General features: G+C 36.3%; 1 protein-coding gene across 3 annotated transcripts in view; it reads right to left on the bottom strand.

Annotated features, from left to right (window-relative positions):
- The window catches only part of SLC12A6 (solute carrier family 12 member 6), an 87,739-nt gene that overhangs the window by 28,161 nt on the left and 45,200 nt on the right, over window positions 1–14,378 (bottom strand). For 2 of the 3 annotated variants that reach the window (XM_043919318.1, XM_043919321.1), the window contains exon 2: window positions 7,177–7,221. The exons of the other annotated variant lie outside the window; for it this stretch is intronic. In XM_043919318.1, coding sequence (XP_043775253.1) covers window positions 7,177–7,221 — 45 coding nt within the window. The remainder of the gene's footprint in view (window positions 1–7,176; window positions 7,222–14,378) is intronic. 3 annotated transcript variants of the gene reach the window in all.

The raw sequence follows: 14,378 nt of genomic DNA on the forward strand, positions 1-14,378 counted from the left end.
CCTATTGAAACTTGTTTGATGCAGCAGAAGTATCACTTCAAAGTAAAGTTATTGCTTTAAAGTTTTATATAAGGAAAGTAAAAAGAATAAAAATTATATGAGCTAAATACCTATTTTAAGAAGCCAGAAAGGAAAGAGAATAAATCCTAAGACAATAGAAGGAAAAAGATAATGATAACTATACCAGTTGTCTTTTGGTTAAATGTCCTTTTCTGTTTTCATTTTTCCTGGGTTCTTATGCTATAGGTAGATATCCTATAAAGAGCGTGTAGCTGTGTTTTTAAAAATCTGACAATCTTTTTAGTTGTCAAGTTAGGTCCATCAACCTTAGCAACTGATATATTCGGACTGAATTGTACCATCTTTTTACTTCTCTTTGGTTTTCTTTCTGATTCATTCTCATTTTCTCTCTGGATTTTTTGGTTTACTTTCCCTTATTCCATTTTCCCTCTCTCCTCGCTTGGAGTTTTCACACTCTATTTCTATTCTTCTGTCAGTTCCAACTCTCGCCTCCTGACTTACTGTCCAACATTTCTAGGAGTGTTTTTTTTTCCCACTACACAAATAAGACACTAAAATTATTTCATATTGACAACACTGACTTGGGTGAAGGTCTACATTTACCATCTCACTTGTTCAATATTCTTTGTTGCATTTCAGAATACTAGTCTTCAGGGATCCTTTTCCTTTTACTTGCGGTATATTCTTTAGAATTCCTTTCGAGAAGGGTTTCTCAAACTCGGCACTGTGAAATTTCAGACAGTATAATTATTTGTTGTAGGATATTGTCCAGCACATTTCAGGATGTTTAAGAGCATCCTTGGCCTCTAGTTGCTAGATGCCAGTAGCATCTCTAATAGTGACAATCAAAAATATCTCCAAACATTTCCAAATATCCTTTGGGGACAGAACTGTCCCTAGTTGAAAACAAATAGTTTAGAGCAAGTTTTGTGGTAAAAAAAAAGTGTTGTTGGCTTTTACTTATCTACAATTATATTTTGCCCTTGACCCCAAGTGTCTTGCTAAGCACAATTTTAGGATAATAAAATTTTTCCAAACACTTCAAGACATTCTTTGTTATCTGAGAAGTTTATCGTTCTGTTGTTCTTCTGATGATCTGTTTCTTCTCTCTGCTGCTTTCAAGATCTTTTCTTAGATGTCCTGCAGCTTTATTAAGATATGTCTACATGTGGTTTTCTTTTTGTTCACAACTACCTTTTGCCTGTTTCTACTGTTTAACCCCTTCATTTTTAAAAATATCAACAATTGTTTGTTTACCTTCTCTTTAAAGTCTCATGTTCCTAGCTGCATCCTCTATTAAATAATTTAGACATTTAATAGTGTTATATTCCAGACTCAACACCACTTCATTCCTTTTCAAAGTTACAACAGGAGGAAAGGAGTCCCAGCTTTAGCATACTACTTCCCTGTTATTCAATAGCCCTATAATATTGTTGCTATAAAAATCTGCCTTCAGGACTCCCCCGCCCCCACCCTGCTGCCCGCTGGTCTAAGCCATCTCCTAGCAGCTCTGGCTTCCTGGGCTGCAGCCCTGGCACCTCTGTTTGAGGCCTCTCGAGTCTCAAGTTTCAGGTGCAGCTACCCTAACTTTCAGACACTCTGGTTCTGGAAGTTTCTGACTCAACTTCTACTCACTTGCTTAATTTTGTTTTGGGTAGTTGGAGGGAAGAATGTCTCCAGAGACTTTGCCTGTGTTTATGAGACCAATGATGCCTTCCAGATTGTCTTACCCAGGGTTTACTTGTGGTGGTGGGAGGGTCCAGCAGAGCTCCTGGTCAATTATGAAATGTCAGGGCTTTCTGGGCAAGGAGCAAAGCTCTCATCAGAAGTGGTTAACTGAAAGGCGTGGTTCAACCAGGTATGAAATCGAAAGTGGTTATACTGAAGGGCGTGGATCAATTCTTGGTCTGAATATCTTGGAAATCATGCTGCTTTCTGATGTACGACCTTCAGAAATCTGGGTCACTACTATGACTCCAGGAAATCCCAAGTGGAATGAAAATTCTAGTTTCTGAATAGCAAATAACCTTTACTCTGCAAGAATTAAAAAAAAAAAAAAAAAACTCATATCCATCCTAGGATTTCTTTAGAATTAGGTAGAATCCTAAGATGCCTTTGAAGGATACCTAGCGAGACTGGCCTCAGTAATGCTTTGAATTAAACAGCCCATCAGATCACTATTATGTTTCTTTATTCTCATTTTACCAACCATATAATGCTGATATTATTGAAAAACACTGCTGTTTCATCGAACATTCAAATGAAAACTGATAGGAGTGCCACTGGCTCTATTGAAAATATCAGATTTCCATTTGTTATGGCATACTGCTTTGTAGGCAGAAAAAGTATGCCAAATTCTTGCTTTTTATAAGCATTTTATTGTTGTGGTGCGATTATTTCTATAATGTTGCTTTTTTTTTGTTCAATTATCACTTACACTTCAACTTAGATGTAAAATAAACATCAGATTCCCGGCTTAGACTCCTGAGCTTGTCTAACGGCCTTTGTTGGTCTGAGCAAGGCAGAACAAGAGCAGTAAGTATACTTAATCTCCCTTGGCACAGGTTTGGGTCTGAACTATATGACTAAGTGAACACAAAAGGCTGTCTCAAATGTTATAAATTATGTTTTTGATTTTTAGTTTGATGTGTGTTATGTGTGCTCATTTGTGTCCAACTCTTTGTGACCCCATGGACTGTACCCCACCAGGCTCCTCTGTCCATGGAATTTTCCAGGCACGAATACTGGAGGGGGTGGCCATTTCCTACTCCAAGAAGAAAGTCTGAATCAACAGCCGAATAAGAGGTACATGTTACAACTGGTTGCTTATCTCTTAAATCCACTGTCTTTCTCTCTTTTCCTTCGCAGTTCACTTATTGCAGAACCTATGTTGTGTGTTCAGTAAAGTTTCTGATGATCTGGATTTTGATAAGCATCCATGTGATGTTGTTTAACATGTTGCTCTGTGTTCTTCTATTTCCTATATATTCGTAATTGGGTCTAGAAGCTTAACCACATTCAGCATTTTTTTTTTTTTCATAGAGTCAATTTTATTTTTTTTCCCACTTCCTTTTTTTTTTCCCCTTTATTTATTTATTTTTTCAGTGGGTTTTGTCATACATTGATATGAATCAGCCACATTCAGCATTTTTATGGGGGAGGGAGGAAAATACTCTCATAGGGCTATTTTGATCATCCATCTGGAGGTACGGGTCATCTAGTTGCTTTCTTTTTCAGATACTAGCAAATGTTGATGATGAATGCCTAGGTTCATTAATTCATGAGAGGCTACAAAAATGGTGATATTATGTTATTTTTCCTTAGTTTATTAACTGAAATACTTTTATAAACAGACATTCCCTGTAATTTACTATTTGGTTACCCACTGGTATAGTTAAAAGCAAGATAAATACTTCATTCTTTTCTTTTAGACCAATTCTCAGAATAATGAATTGATTCACTAGACTTCTCCAATGGTGACCAGTTTTTTATGAGCTCATGAATTTAAACACTGAATATGTTTCCAATAAAATCTTTTTCTTACAATCTACTATGATGATTTTATGTTTTTCCTTCAATATGTTTAATATACTAAATTATATAAATTGATTTTTAATGATAAACCAACCATGTATCTTTACCAGAAAGTAATTTTTTGTAATTTTTTTTTAGTAACTTTTAAAAATACAGGTGACCCCTGAATAATGCTGGGGGTTACTCAAAGTATAACTATAGTTGACTCTTCATATCTGAGGTTCCTCCTCTGCATTTGCAGATTCAACCAGCCACAACCTATGCAGTACTGTAGTATTTACTATTGAAAAATATCCATGTTTAAGAGGACCAGTGCAGTTCAAACCCAAATTGTAAGGGTCAAGTGTATATTGCCTGATTCAGACTGCTAATATTTCATTTAGGATGTTTGTATCTGTGTTCATAAGTAAAATTGGTCTATAGTGTTCTCACATTGTCATTGTTAAGTTTTGGTATCAAGGTTATGCTAGTTTCAAATTGAGCAGAGAAGTGTCTACTTGCTTTTCTGTTCCTTGAGAGAAACTGTAGAAGAGAAATTATTTTGCTTTGAATGTTTGATAAAAACTGTAAGAACACCAGGGCCCACTGTTCATTTGCTTGCTTGCTTTCTAAAATGTTTTAAATGGAAAATGACACACACATAAAAATTCATGAATTGTCAGCATACACTTAATTCTTTATCACAACTGCAGTTTCACCCATCTGTACATCTCCTCAGCCTGACCCTGTGTTTTGCAAGAGATCTGATGAGTCAGTGGAAACAGTAGATACATTAAAATAACTTTACCCTGTCGAAAGGAAAGCATTTAGAAGATTTGAAAGATCCTATTATAAACTCCATTCACCAGGCAAGGCAACTGAAGCAGTTTTTCACCTACTGGGACAAATTATCCTGAGTGAGATTTTTTATAGAATCTGGCAAGATTTTAATTCAAGCTACCAATGCCTTTTCTGAGGAATCATAAGATGATTAGATTAGAAGATATAACAATAAATTGTCTTTCACTCTTTTGCAACTCCAAAAATAAAAAAATAAACCAGTAAGGGGAAAACCCTGGAGGTCCAGTGGTTAGAACTTTGCTCTTTCACTGCTGAAGGTGTGGGTTCAATTCCTCATTGGGATTTCACAAGCCGCCGGCATGGCCAATAAATAAATAAATAAAAATAAACCAGTACAGATTTTGAGGTTGTAGCTAAATATACTTAGAACAGGAGACAGAGGATGACCATATCAATAGCATGAGAAAAAAGGAGAATATAATCTAACCTAATGAACCTAGGAGAAAGAACCCAGGGTCAAAGGATGAACTTAACCTAAACTGGATAAATTCCCAGGTTTATTTAAAAGTGAATGCAACTGTAGGTTGCCAAATGAGATTAATGTCTGGAGCAGCCTCTTTGCAAATCCTAGGGGTTTTAGATAATACTGAGAGAACTCTTTATGATCGCATACTATTTCTTTTCACCTATAATTAATTTATCTACTATCTTTTACTACAAAGTGCTTACTTGGAAACAAAACCCAGCTTAGTAGCATCGGAATGGTACCAACTCCCCTGACTGTTCATTTCATTAGCTAAGTCCTCCTCTATCTCCATTACACACGTGTGTTCCTGCTCAGATGATGAACCACTCTTCAAATGCCTCTACCTGTCAGGAGGTATCAGAGACAGAGCAATTTAACAGTTTAGGGGGAACTGTACTCCTCATGATCTACCAAAATCTTCTATGAAATCAATCATTCCTGGTTCAAATATGAAATTTTTATACTAAGAAGACTAATTTTGAATAGTTTAAATAAAATAAAAGTATAAAAAAGAGAATAGTGACAGCCCTAATACCACAAGGCTACATATTTAAAAGTATTTTTTACACTTTATTCATTTAAAATATATATTTAAAAGTACTTAATTCACTCATAATTAAAGAGGTACAAATAAAAACTAGAGGTGCCATTTCACCTACTAAAGAAAAAATGTTAATATTGATAACACCTACTTTTGATGATAGGGAGCTTAGTATGTGTCCATACTCTTTATCGGTGGGTTTAAGCTGATGTATCTTCTTGAAAATATATGTACCTTTTGACCCACTGTTGGGAATTAAGGAATTTATCCGACCAGGGATCAAACCCATGCTCCCTGCATTAGAAGCAGAGAGTCCTAACCACTGGATTGCCAGGGAAGTATCAATCACACATTTTTATATTAAATACTATGATTATCTTTTTTCCTTTTTCTATCAGTGGAGTTACACGGTATGGATCGTTCTGTGATTTCCTGTTTTTCACTTAATATTTTATCTTGGACATCTTAGTACATAAAGATCTGCCTCTTCTGTTTGTAGTAGAAAAGTATTTTATTTATGTGTATACTATAATTTTATTTATGAGTATTTAAGTTATTTCCAGGTGTTTACTGCTATATTGCAATGAACATCTTGTTCATATATACTTGCACTCTCACTGCCAGTATATTTAAGTATACAAAGAGATAAGTATACATCTGTATAGATACATCTACACAGATCTATACAGTATATCTGTACAGTGTAACTCCACTGACAGAAAAAGGAAAAGACATAGTCACAGGAAAAGAAGGGGATGACAGAGGATGAGATGGTTGGATGGCATCACTGACTCAATGGACATGAGTCTGTCTAAGCAAGCTCCGGGAGATGGCGAAGGATAGGGAAGCCTGGCATGCTGCAGTCCCTGGGGTCGCAGAGAGTCGGACACGACTGAACAACAACAAAAATACTTAATATAATGTGTAACTGAGACTTCCCTGGCAGTCCAGAGGTTAGGATTCCCTGCTTCTAATGCAGGGAGCCCAGGTTTGATCCCTGGTCAGGAAACTAAGATGCCACACACCATGAGGCCAAAATAAATAACTGATAAATTAAAAAGCAAGAGAAAATGTGTAATTAAAAACTTCTGTAAGAATTCACAATAAAGTATCTATAGCAAGTTTACCTTGGGGGAGCAGAGGTGAGATGGGATATTTTACAGGACTTCTGCATTTTATATATATATAAATATAAATATTTACTTTTTATATTATTTTAATTCCTTTCATTCCAGAGTATGTTTTTATATTTGAAAAATTCATCACTTTTGAGATGGCAATTTCTTATCAAATTACAAGTTTACTGCAATTTAAGTAAGTGATACCTAAAAGAAATCAATTCATTTCCATAACTTATTTCACAGATAAGGAATTTGAACATCAGTTTCTTTAGCTTGCTGAATGAAGGCTGTGCTGTTCATGAGGTACTTTTGAGAATTAAAATGAAGGTGATCACAAGATATTACAGAATATTGTATCTTCTTTTCAAAATTATCTTGGAAAAAAGAAGCTCTAACTCTTACAGACCTTTTTTAAAACCACAGACCATGTAAAATTACTTTTTAATGTAACTAAATTGAGTCTTAACAATCAACTACAGAATAGATTCCTAAAACTTACCAAGTTGGGAATAGAAACATCAGGAAAAGAAGCTGAGGAGTGAAAAGTGGAAAAGGGGTACAGAAAACAGAATTAGAGAAGGGAATAATATCTCTTAGTATAAGCAGGAAAAGGATGACTTTAGAGAGAGTGAGCCCCCACAGAAATACTGTACCTAACAGCTGGCTGTGTTCCCCTGTGATGGAGTTCTGACTCGGGTCTGAAAAACAAACAATTGAAAAGAAAAGAAAAATGAATGAACAAAACAAATAATTTCTTAAAAATCAGCAACAAAAGTCAACCAAGGAAATAAGCAAAAAAAAAAATAATAATAATAATAATGCTCAAGAAACAATAATGAAAGGATAATAAAAATATGACTATTATGAAAAACAATCCCACAGCTTCCTTAAAAAGTTAAACAGATTTGCCGTGTGACTCCTGGTACACACACAAACGAACTGCAAACAGGGACTCAGATGCTTGTAGAGCAATGTTTACAGCAGTGTTATCCACAACAGCCAAGGGTGGAAATAATGCAAGTTACCTCCAAACACAAATGGGTAAACAAAATGTGGTATAGGTGGTCCTTGACTTACAAAGGCTTAAGATTTTTTGATTTCATGATGGTGCAAAAGCAATATGCATTCAGTAGAAACCATATTTCAAATTTTGATCTTTTCTCAGGCTAGTGATATGCAGTACAATATTCTTTTGTGATGCTGGGCAGGGCAGCACGCAGCAACTCCCAGTCAGACACGTAATCAATAGGATAAACAACCATAACAACAATTCTGTACCCAGACAATCTGTTCTCTACTTTCAGTACAGTATTCAATAAATTACATGAGATGTTCAACACACAGTTATAGAACAGGCTTTGTGTTAGACGATTTTGCCCAATCTGTGGGCATAAGTATTCTGAGCTTAAGATAGGCTAGGCTAAATTATGATGTGTGGTAGGTAGGTATAGTAAATGCACTCCAAGTTACAGTATTTTTAATTTAGGAAGGGTTTATTGGGATGTAACCCTACTGTATGTCAAAAAAGATTTGTATATATACACACTGGGATATTATTCAGTCATAAAAAGGAATCAAGTTCTGATACACGCACATATACCCTGAAAACATTACACTAAGGGGAAAAAGCCAGAAGCAGAAGAACAAATACTGTATGATTCCATTTATATGAAATATCTAGAAAAGGCAAATTGGCAAATTTCCAAAGATAGAAAATAGGTTAGAGGTTAGCAGGGGCTGGGGACTGGAGGTGGAGTTGGGAATACAATGTTATTATTTAATAAGTTGTAAAAGAATTTCAATCTAAAATAGAACTGGAGCATATAAAATGGCAAGACTCATCCATGTGCCCTCAGGAAAACAAAACTTAAAGACTAAGAGGCTGATTTCCCCAAAATGCCTGACTTACAGAAACAAAATTTTCTCAGATGATGGGGGGTTGATCAGAGGCCTCATTTCAACCCTGGTAAAGTTTTGCCAGAGGCATCAACAAGAGATGACCCAAGTTGGGTTACTCTCACAAAGTGGGCTGAACAGAACTTTGTGTGACTAGACTAATTAATTCTGTCTTCTCAGGACGTTTTCAAGGCTTATCTCTGTTTTTTATTTTAACTGACTCAAACTGAACTCTCCCCTCTTTACATTCCCTGCCCATAAATACAACCTTTCCTAAACTTTGACCAGACTCATCTATAGCTTACTAGTTTGCTTGTCCCAAATTGCAACTCCCTATGCTATTACTGAATAAGCTCATCTTTTCTAGCTTGCCTCAGTTTACCTCTTCATTTAGGTCAGAGTACAGAGTTTCTTTTCTTTTTGACAACACTGCACAGCATGTGGAACTTCCCTGACTGGGAGACGAGGGATCAAACCTGTGTCCCCTGCAGTGGAAGCATGGAGTCCTAACCACTGGACCACCAGGGAAGACCTAGAGTTTCTTTTTAAAAAAAAATTTTTGGCTATGCAGTGCAGTTTGTGGGATCTTATTAGTTCTCTGAACAGGGATCAAACCCAGGCCCACCCACAGCAGTTGAAAGCATGAAGTTCTAACCACTGGACCGTCAGAGAATTCCGAGAAGACACAGTTTCTCTGTTTAGGGTGGTGAGAAATTTTGGAAACACTGGTAATGGTTGCACAACACTGTGAATGTATTTAATGTCACTGCACTAAAAAATGGCTAAAATGGTACAATAGCAAGTTTTGTGTTATATATATTTTTCTATAATAAAAAGTAAATTAAAAAATAATCACACAAATTTAGCCAATCAATATTAGTTCCATAAAGTAGAAGAATGATTCAGGACCTATGACATGAATTACATTTTCTCTTTAATGATCAAAGAATATGTAGCCATAGCAGCTGCAAGTCAAGACATAAGTAAAGCATTCATTACTACCAGCAGATATGTTCCAATTTGACTTTAAGATAAAATGACTAAACTGGCTTTTATAAATATCTCTTTCTTCAGTATTCTGTGATAAAATTAGTGACAATAAACCAAGTTCTTAATCTAAAAGATACTGACAATTGCCAATTAACAACTTGCTTATTTCAAAGGCTTATAAAGCGTTAAAAGCTCAATAAGGAAAAGACTCTGAGCTCCACTTTCCTCAAAGGGTAAATCTCTTGAAATATAATAGAGAATTACATCTGGATTTCTTGAATGTGTTTGGGGAATGTATAATTATGGCTGATTTGTGTTGTTGTATGGCAGAAACCAACAATACATTGTAAAAATTAAAAAACAAAAAATAATATTAAAAAAATAATTTTAGACCAGGGGTCTATGAACAATGGAGAAAAAAATTACATCTTCATTGTCACTAACCTCTAATTGAAGTTGGGTGTTTTTCTCAAATATGATGCAGGCAACAAACTACATAAAAAAAATTTCCGGTGATTTTGTCAACAATAACTGATATTTTCATATCACATTACAGTTGTATATACCTCATAATATCTTTTAGGTTCCACACTACTTTGAAATTATGGTAGTCATTAGAGTGCCTGCTAGGTTTAAACAGGCTTAAGACTGCCAAAGAGGTCCAAGATACAAAAAACATTAAGAATTGCTATTTTAAACAAAATTCAAATAACATTTTCCATGGTGTTTCTAAATATAAATGTATATACATAATTAAATCTAACACTAAGCAGCCCAGACAGACAGATCCAATCAGAAACTATACAAATTCTGATTTCTGATGTATACAGTATATATTAGAATATATTCTACATAATATAATCAAGGAAGACATAACACAGAAATCTGATTCTTAGAACTAAAGTTTTAAATGGTATGTGAGCATTTAATGATATATTTTGAGAAGATTTTCTTCCATAATTTTGTTTTAAGAGAAATTTCAAATTTTTAAAAGATATTTTCCCCAACATGCTAGAAAATGATTTTTCAGTTTTTAACTTAAACCAGTTTTATTTCCTATCTAAATAAAGAATATGGGTTGTTTTTGTACATAAGACAAAAGTAGGACTAACAGTTCTATAGCATATTAACATATCACACAAGCTCTCTCTCTCTGTCACACACACACACACACACACACACACACACACACACACACGGGATGAGAGGGTAACAGGTAGGAAGGCCAGAGGTCTCCAAGAGGCAGGAGGAAATAAACTGCAAGTGGTAGACTTATTTTTTCCTTCTCTACACAAAATTAAAAGAAGTTTCTTTTAATTCTGTGTTGTAGACACCTGGTTCTGCAGGAACTTTTCTCAAACCTTGAGCTAAACAATGCATTTTTCTTATGGAAATGTTTTTCTTAAGCTATTTTAATGAAACTATGTATTTGCTTTGGGATCTGCCTTTCTTCAAAACGGTTCTGCCTCAGTTCAGTTCAGTTGCTCAGTCATGTCCGACTCTTTGTGACCCCATGGACTACAGCATGCCAGGCTTCCCGGTCCATCACCAACTCCCGGAGGTTGCTCAAACTCATGTCCATTGAGTTGGTGATGCCATCCCACTATCTCATCCTCTGTCGTCCCCTTCTCCTGCCCTCAATCTTTCCCCGCATCAGGGTCTTTTCCAATGAGTCAGCTCTTCGCATCAGGTGGCCAAAGTACTGGAGTTGCAGCTTCAACATCAGTCCTTCCAATGAATATTCAGGACTGATTTCATTTAGGATGGACTGGTTTGATCTCCTTGCAGTACAAGGGACTCTCAAGAGTCTTCTCCAACACCACAGTTCAAAAGCATCAATTCTTCGGTGCTCAGCTTCCTTTATAGTCCAACTCTCACATCCATACATGACTACTGGAAAAACCATAGCTTTGACTAGATGGACCTTTGCTGGCAAAGTTATGTCTTTGCTTTTTAATGCGCTGTCTCTAGGTTGGTCATAACTTTTCTTCCAAGGAGCAAGTGTCTTTTAAAAATTTCATGGCTGCAGTCACCATCTGCAGGGACTCTGGAGTCCCCAAAAATAAAGTCTCTCATTGTTTCCACTGTTTCCCCATCTATTTGCCATGAAGGGATGGGACCAGATACCATGATCTTAGTTTTCTGAATGTCCGCCTAAGACTAACTTCTTTTCTCTAACCTTGGGCTGATAACAGCGCAACAAACGAGTATTCACGTCAATTGTCTTACGGCCGGGGATGACACAGCTTGTGCCAGTCTACCTCAAAAACGCACACCGTGGGAGAGAAAGCAACAGTCAGTTGCACAGTCATGTCCAACTCTGTGCGACCCCACGGACTGTAGCCCACCTGGCTCCTCTGTCCAAGGAATTCTCCAGGCAAGAACACTGGAGTGAGTTGCCATTTCCTTCTCCGGGGGATTTTCCCAACCCAGGCATCAAAGCTGGGTCTCCTGCATTGCAGGCAGATTCCTTACCAACTGAGCCACCAGGGAAGCCCCTTGTGGGAGAGGGGCCTGGTGAAACTCCCTTAGCCGTGAGGTCTCTCTCTCATTAGCCGCTTTCTAACAGAAATAAAACGCCTTGCTAAAAATTAGCAAGGGGCATTCTTTCTGCCCTCTTCTGATGTCTATGTCAGAAGCTTTCCCTATCTCTTTTATACTTGAATAAAATTCTGTTACACAAAAAGCTCCAAGTGGTCAAGCCTGGGCTCTGGCCCCAGATTGAAATCCTCTCCTCTGGAGGTCACAAATCCCATTGCAATACACAGCTCACGGCAACCACCTTTCACTATCATTACAGAGAAACAGGTATATAAGTAACATGAAAGAAGAGCAGAGAAAGAATCATATGATTTCAGAACCAGAAGAGCCTTGGTCATCATCTAGATATACTCCAGTGCTTCTAAAGGAAAAGTTGCAGAAAAGTTATTAGCATCATCTGTTTTCTTCCTAAAACTATACCAACAATCCTTCTGAAGATTCTGACTCCCAGATACTGTCACTAAGAGGAATGCCTTTATCCATCAGGTGTGCTGGGACAGAACAAAGCTGAGCACCTTGGATTTTAACATATATAACTGGCAAGATGAACGCTTGGGTTAATGAATGACCAGAGACACACCACACTAGGACAAAGAAGAAAGGCTGGAGACACAGTCATGACGTTTGAGAACCTGTGTGCATGCTTCTTAACACTCTTAATTCTCATTTCCTTATTCTAAAATAAAGTACAACAGCCTAAAACAAGTTATCTGGAATCGCCAGGGCATGTATCTATGAAAAAAAAAATCTCAGATAACTCAGACAGAATAGGTATGATTTCAGAGGGGGTTATATAAATGACTTTTTCTTTAAAAGAATTACCACTTTCTTCACTGTATATTTTCTTGCCTTCTGAGATGTGCACACATGATTACATGCATTTTCTAGTTAAGCCAAGACTTTTCCCTTGAACATTCTCCTATACAGTCAGTCCTCTATTTCTGAGGGATGAGGGTGGGAGTGGAGTGGAACCTACAGATTTGGAGGGCCAACTACACTACACCATTTTATATAAGGGATCTGAGCATCTGCGCATTCTGGTATTCCAGGGGTAGTGGAGAGGGTACTGGAACCAATCCCACCTGGATTCTAATGGACGACTATATTTAAGATGAGTAAAAATAACTCTACTGTGTAGTTCTTTACAAGTTTTTTCATGTATTATAATTAAAGGGACATAGGGCAATCTTTACTTGATACTTATTTGGTAATATGAAGACTAACTCCCAAGGACCTGCAAATAAATGCTTCATTAATATATGTAAAAGCTGAAACAAGGGCAAATCTAGGGGTAAACAAGCTCATGAACTGACTGGAATGAAGCTAGCTATGGTAGTAAAAAAAAAAAAAATCACAATTGGTAAATGGGTTTATTAAGTTGAAGGGTGTTTTTAGGCATGCAATCCAAATTGTGTTCAACAATACTCTGAGATATGTCTGGGCACCTCTGTATTGTTCTGTATCTGAACTCTCCCATTCAACATTTTTTCTGTCTGTGTCACTAATGAGGGCACACCCAACCCAAGTTTGCCTAATACTGGGAGTTGTCCAAAATATTACTCAAAATGGTATCTGTTTTAACCAAATTACTTCCTGTAATAAGAACAATTTGCCAATAATGTAACTATTTTAACCCTTTGACGGCCTTCCTAAATTAAGCTATTTCTAAGTCATAATACAACCAGATTATATACAAAAGCCTGTGAAACTCTATAGATAAAAGGACAGTTCAAATACAAAATAGAAACATATACCTTTTCACAATGGGTAAATGGCATCAGAAAAGTGAACTGAAATTATTTCCTTGGAACTATAATGATACAGTGGTTTTATAAAATGGGCACTTGCTCAATATATTTGGTTTATCCCGGGCAAATGGTAAAAAGCAGAGATTTTATTTCTTGCCATCTGCCTCAGAGAATAGAGAGGAAAAAAAAAATGATTGTGGGTGGTATTCCCTTACAAAACTGCCTCTCTATAAACAGTTTTTCTGAAAAGCCTTATTATCTCCCTTAGTTTGCTAACAGCAATAGTCTTTTTCTGAATTTCCTTTGATAGTCATTTCATCTACCATTCTTGGCAGAGAATTTCAAGCAAATGAAAGCTAATCTACATTGTGCATCTAAATATCACTGTACATTTTAGTCATTAAAGATAGAATCAGTAATTTCATTAAAATAACACAATCAATAATAGAAACTATTGCCTAAACATGTAGAAAAAGAAGTAGGCATGACCAAGGGCAGCAGAAATTATTTAAAGACACCAAATACCTGAAATCATCAGTCTTAACACATTTCTAATTTTTTCAATTCCAATTTTAAGAAAACCAAAGCAGCAGCATCATCATAAGAAGCCATTTGGACTCAAAATTAGGTAAAGATGATTAAAGATGAAATCAAAGACAATTACTCTAACATTCACATTT

Source organism: Cervus elaphus, chromosome 12, assembly GCF_910594005.1.
Source record: "Cervus elaphus chromosome 12, mCerEla1.1, whole genome shotgun sequence".
Classification (NCBI taxonomy): Eukaryota; Metazoa; Chordata; class Mammalia; order Artiodactyla; family Cervidae; genus Cervus; species Cervus elaphus.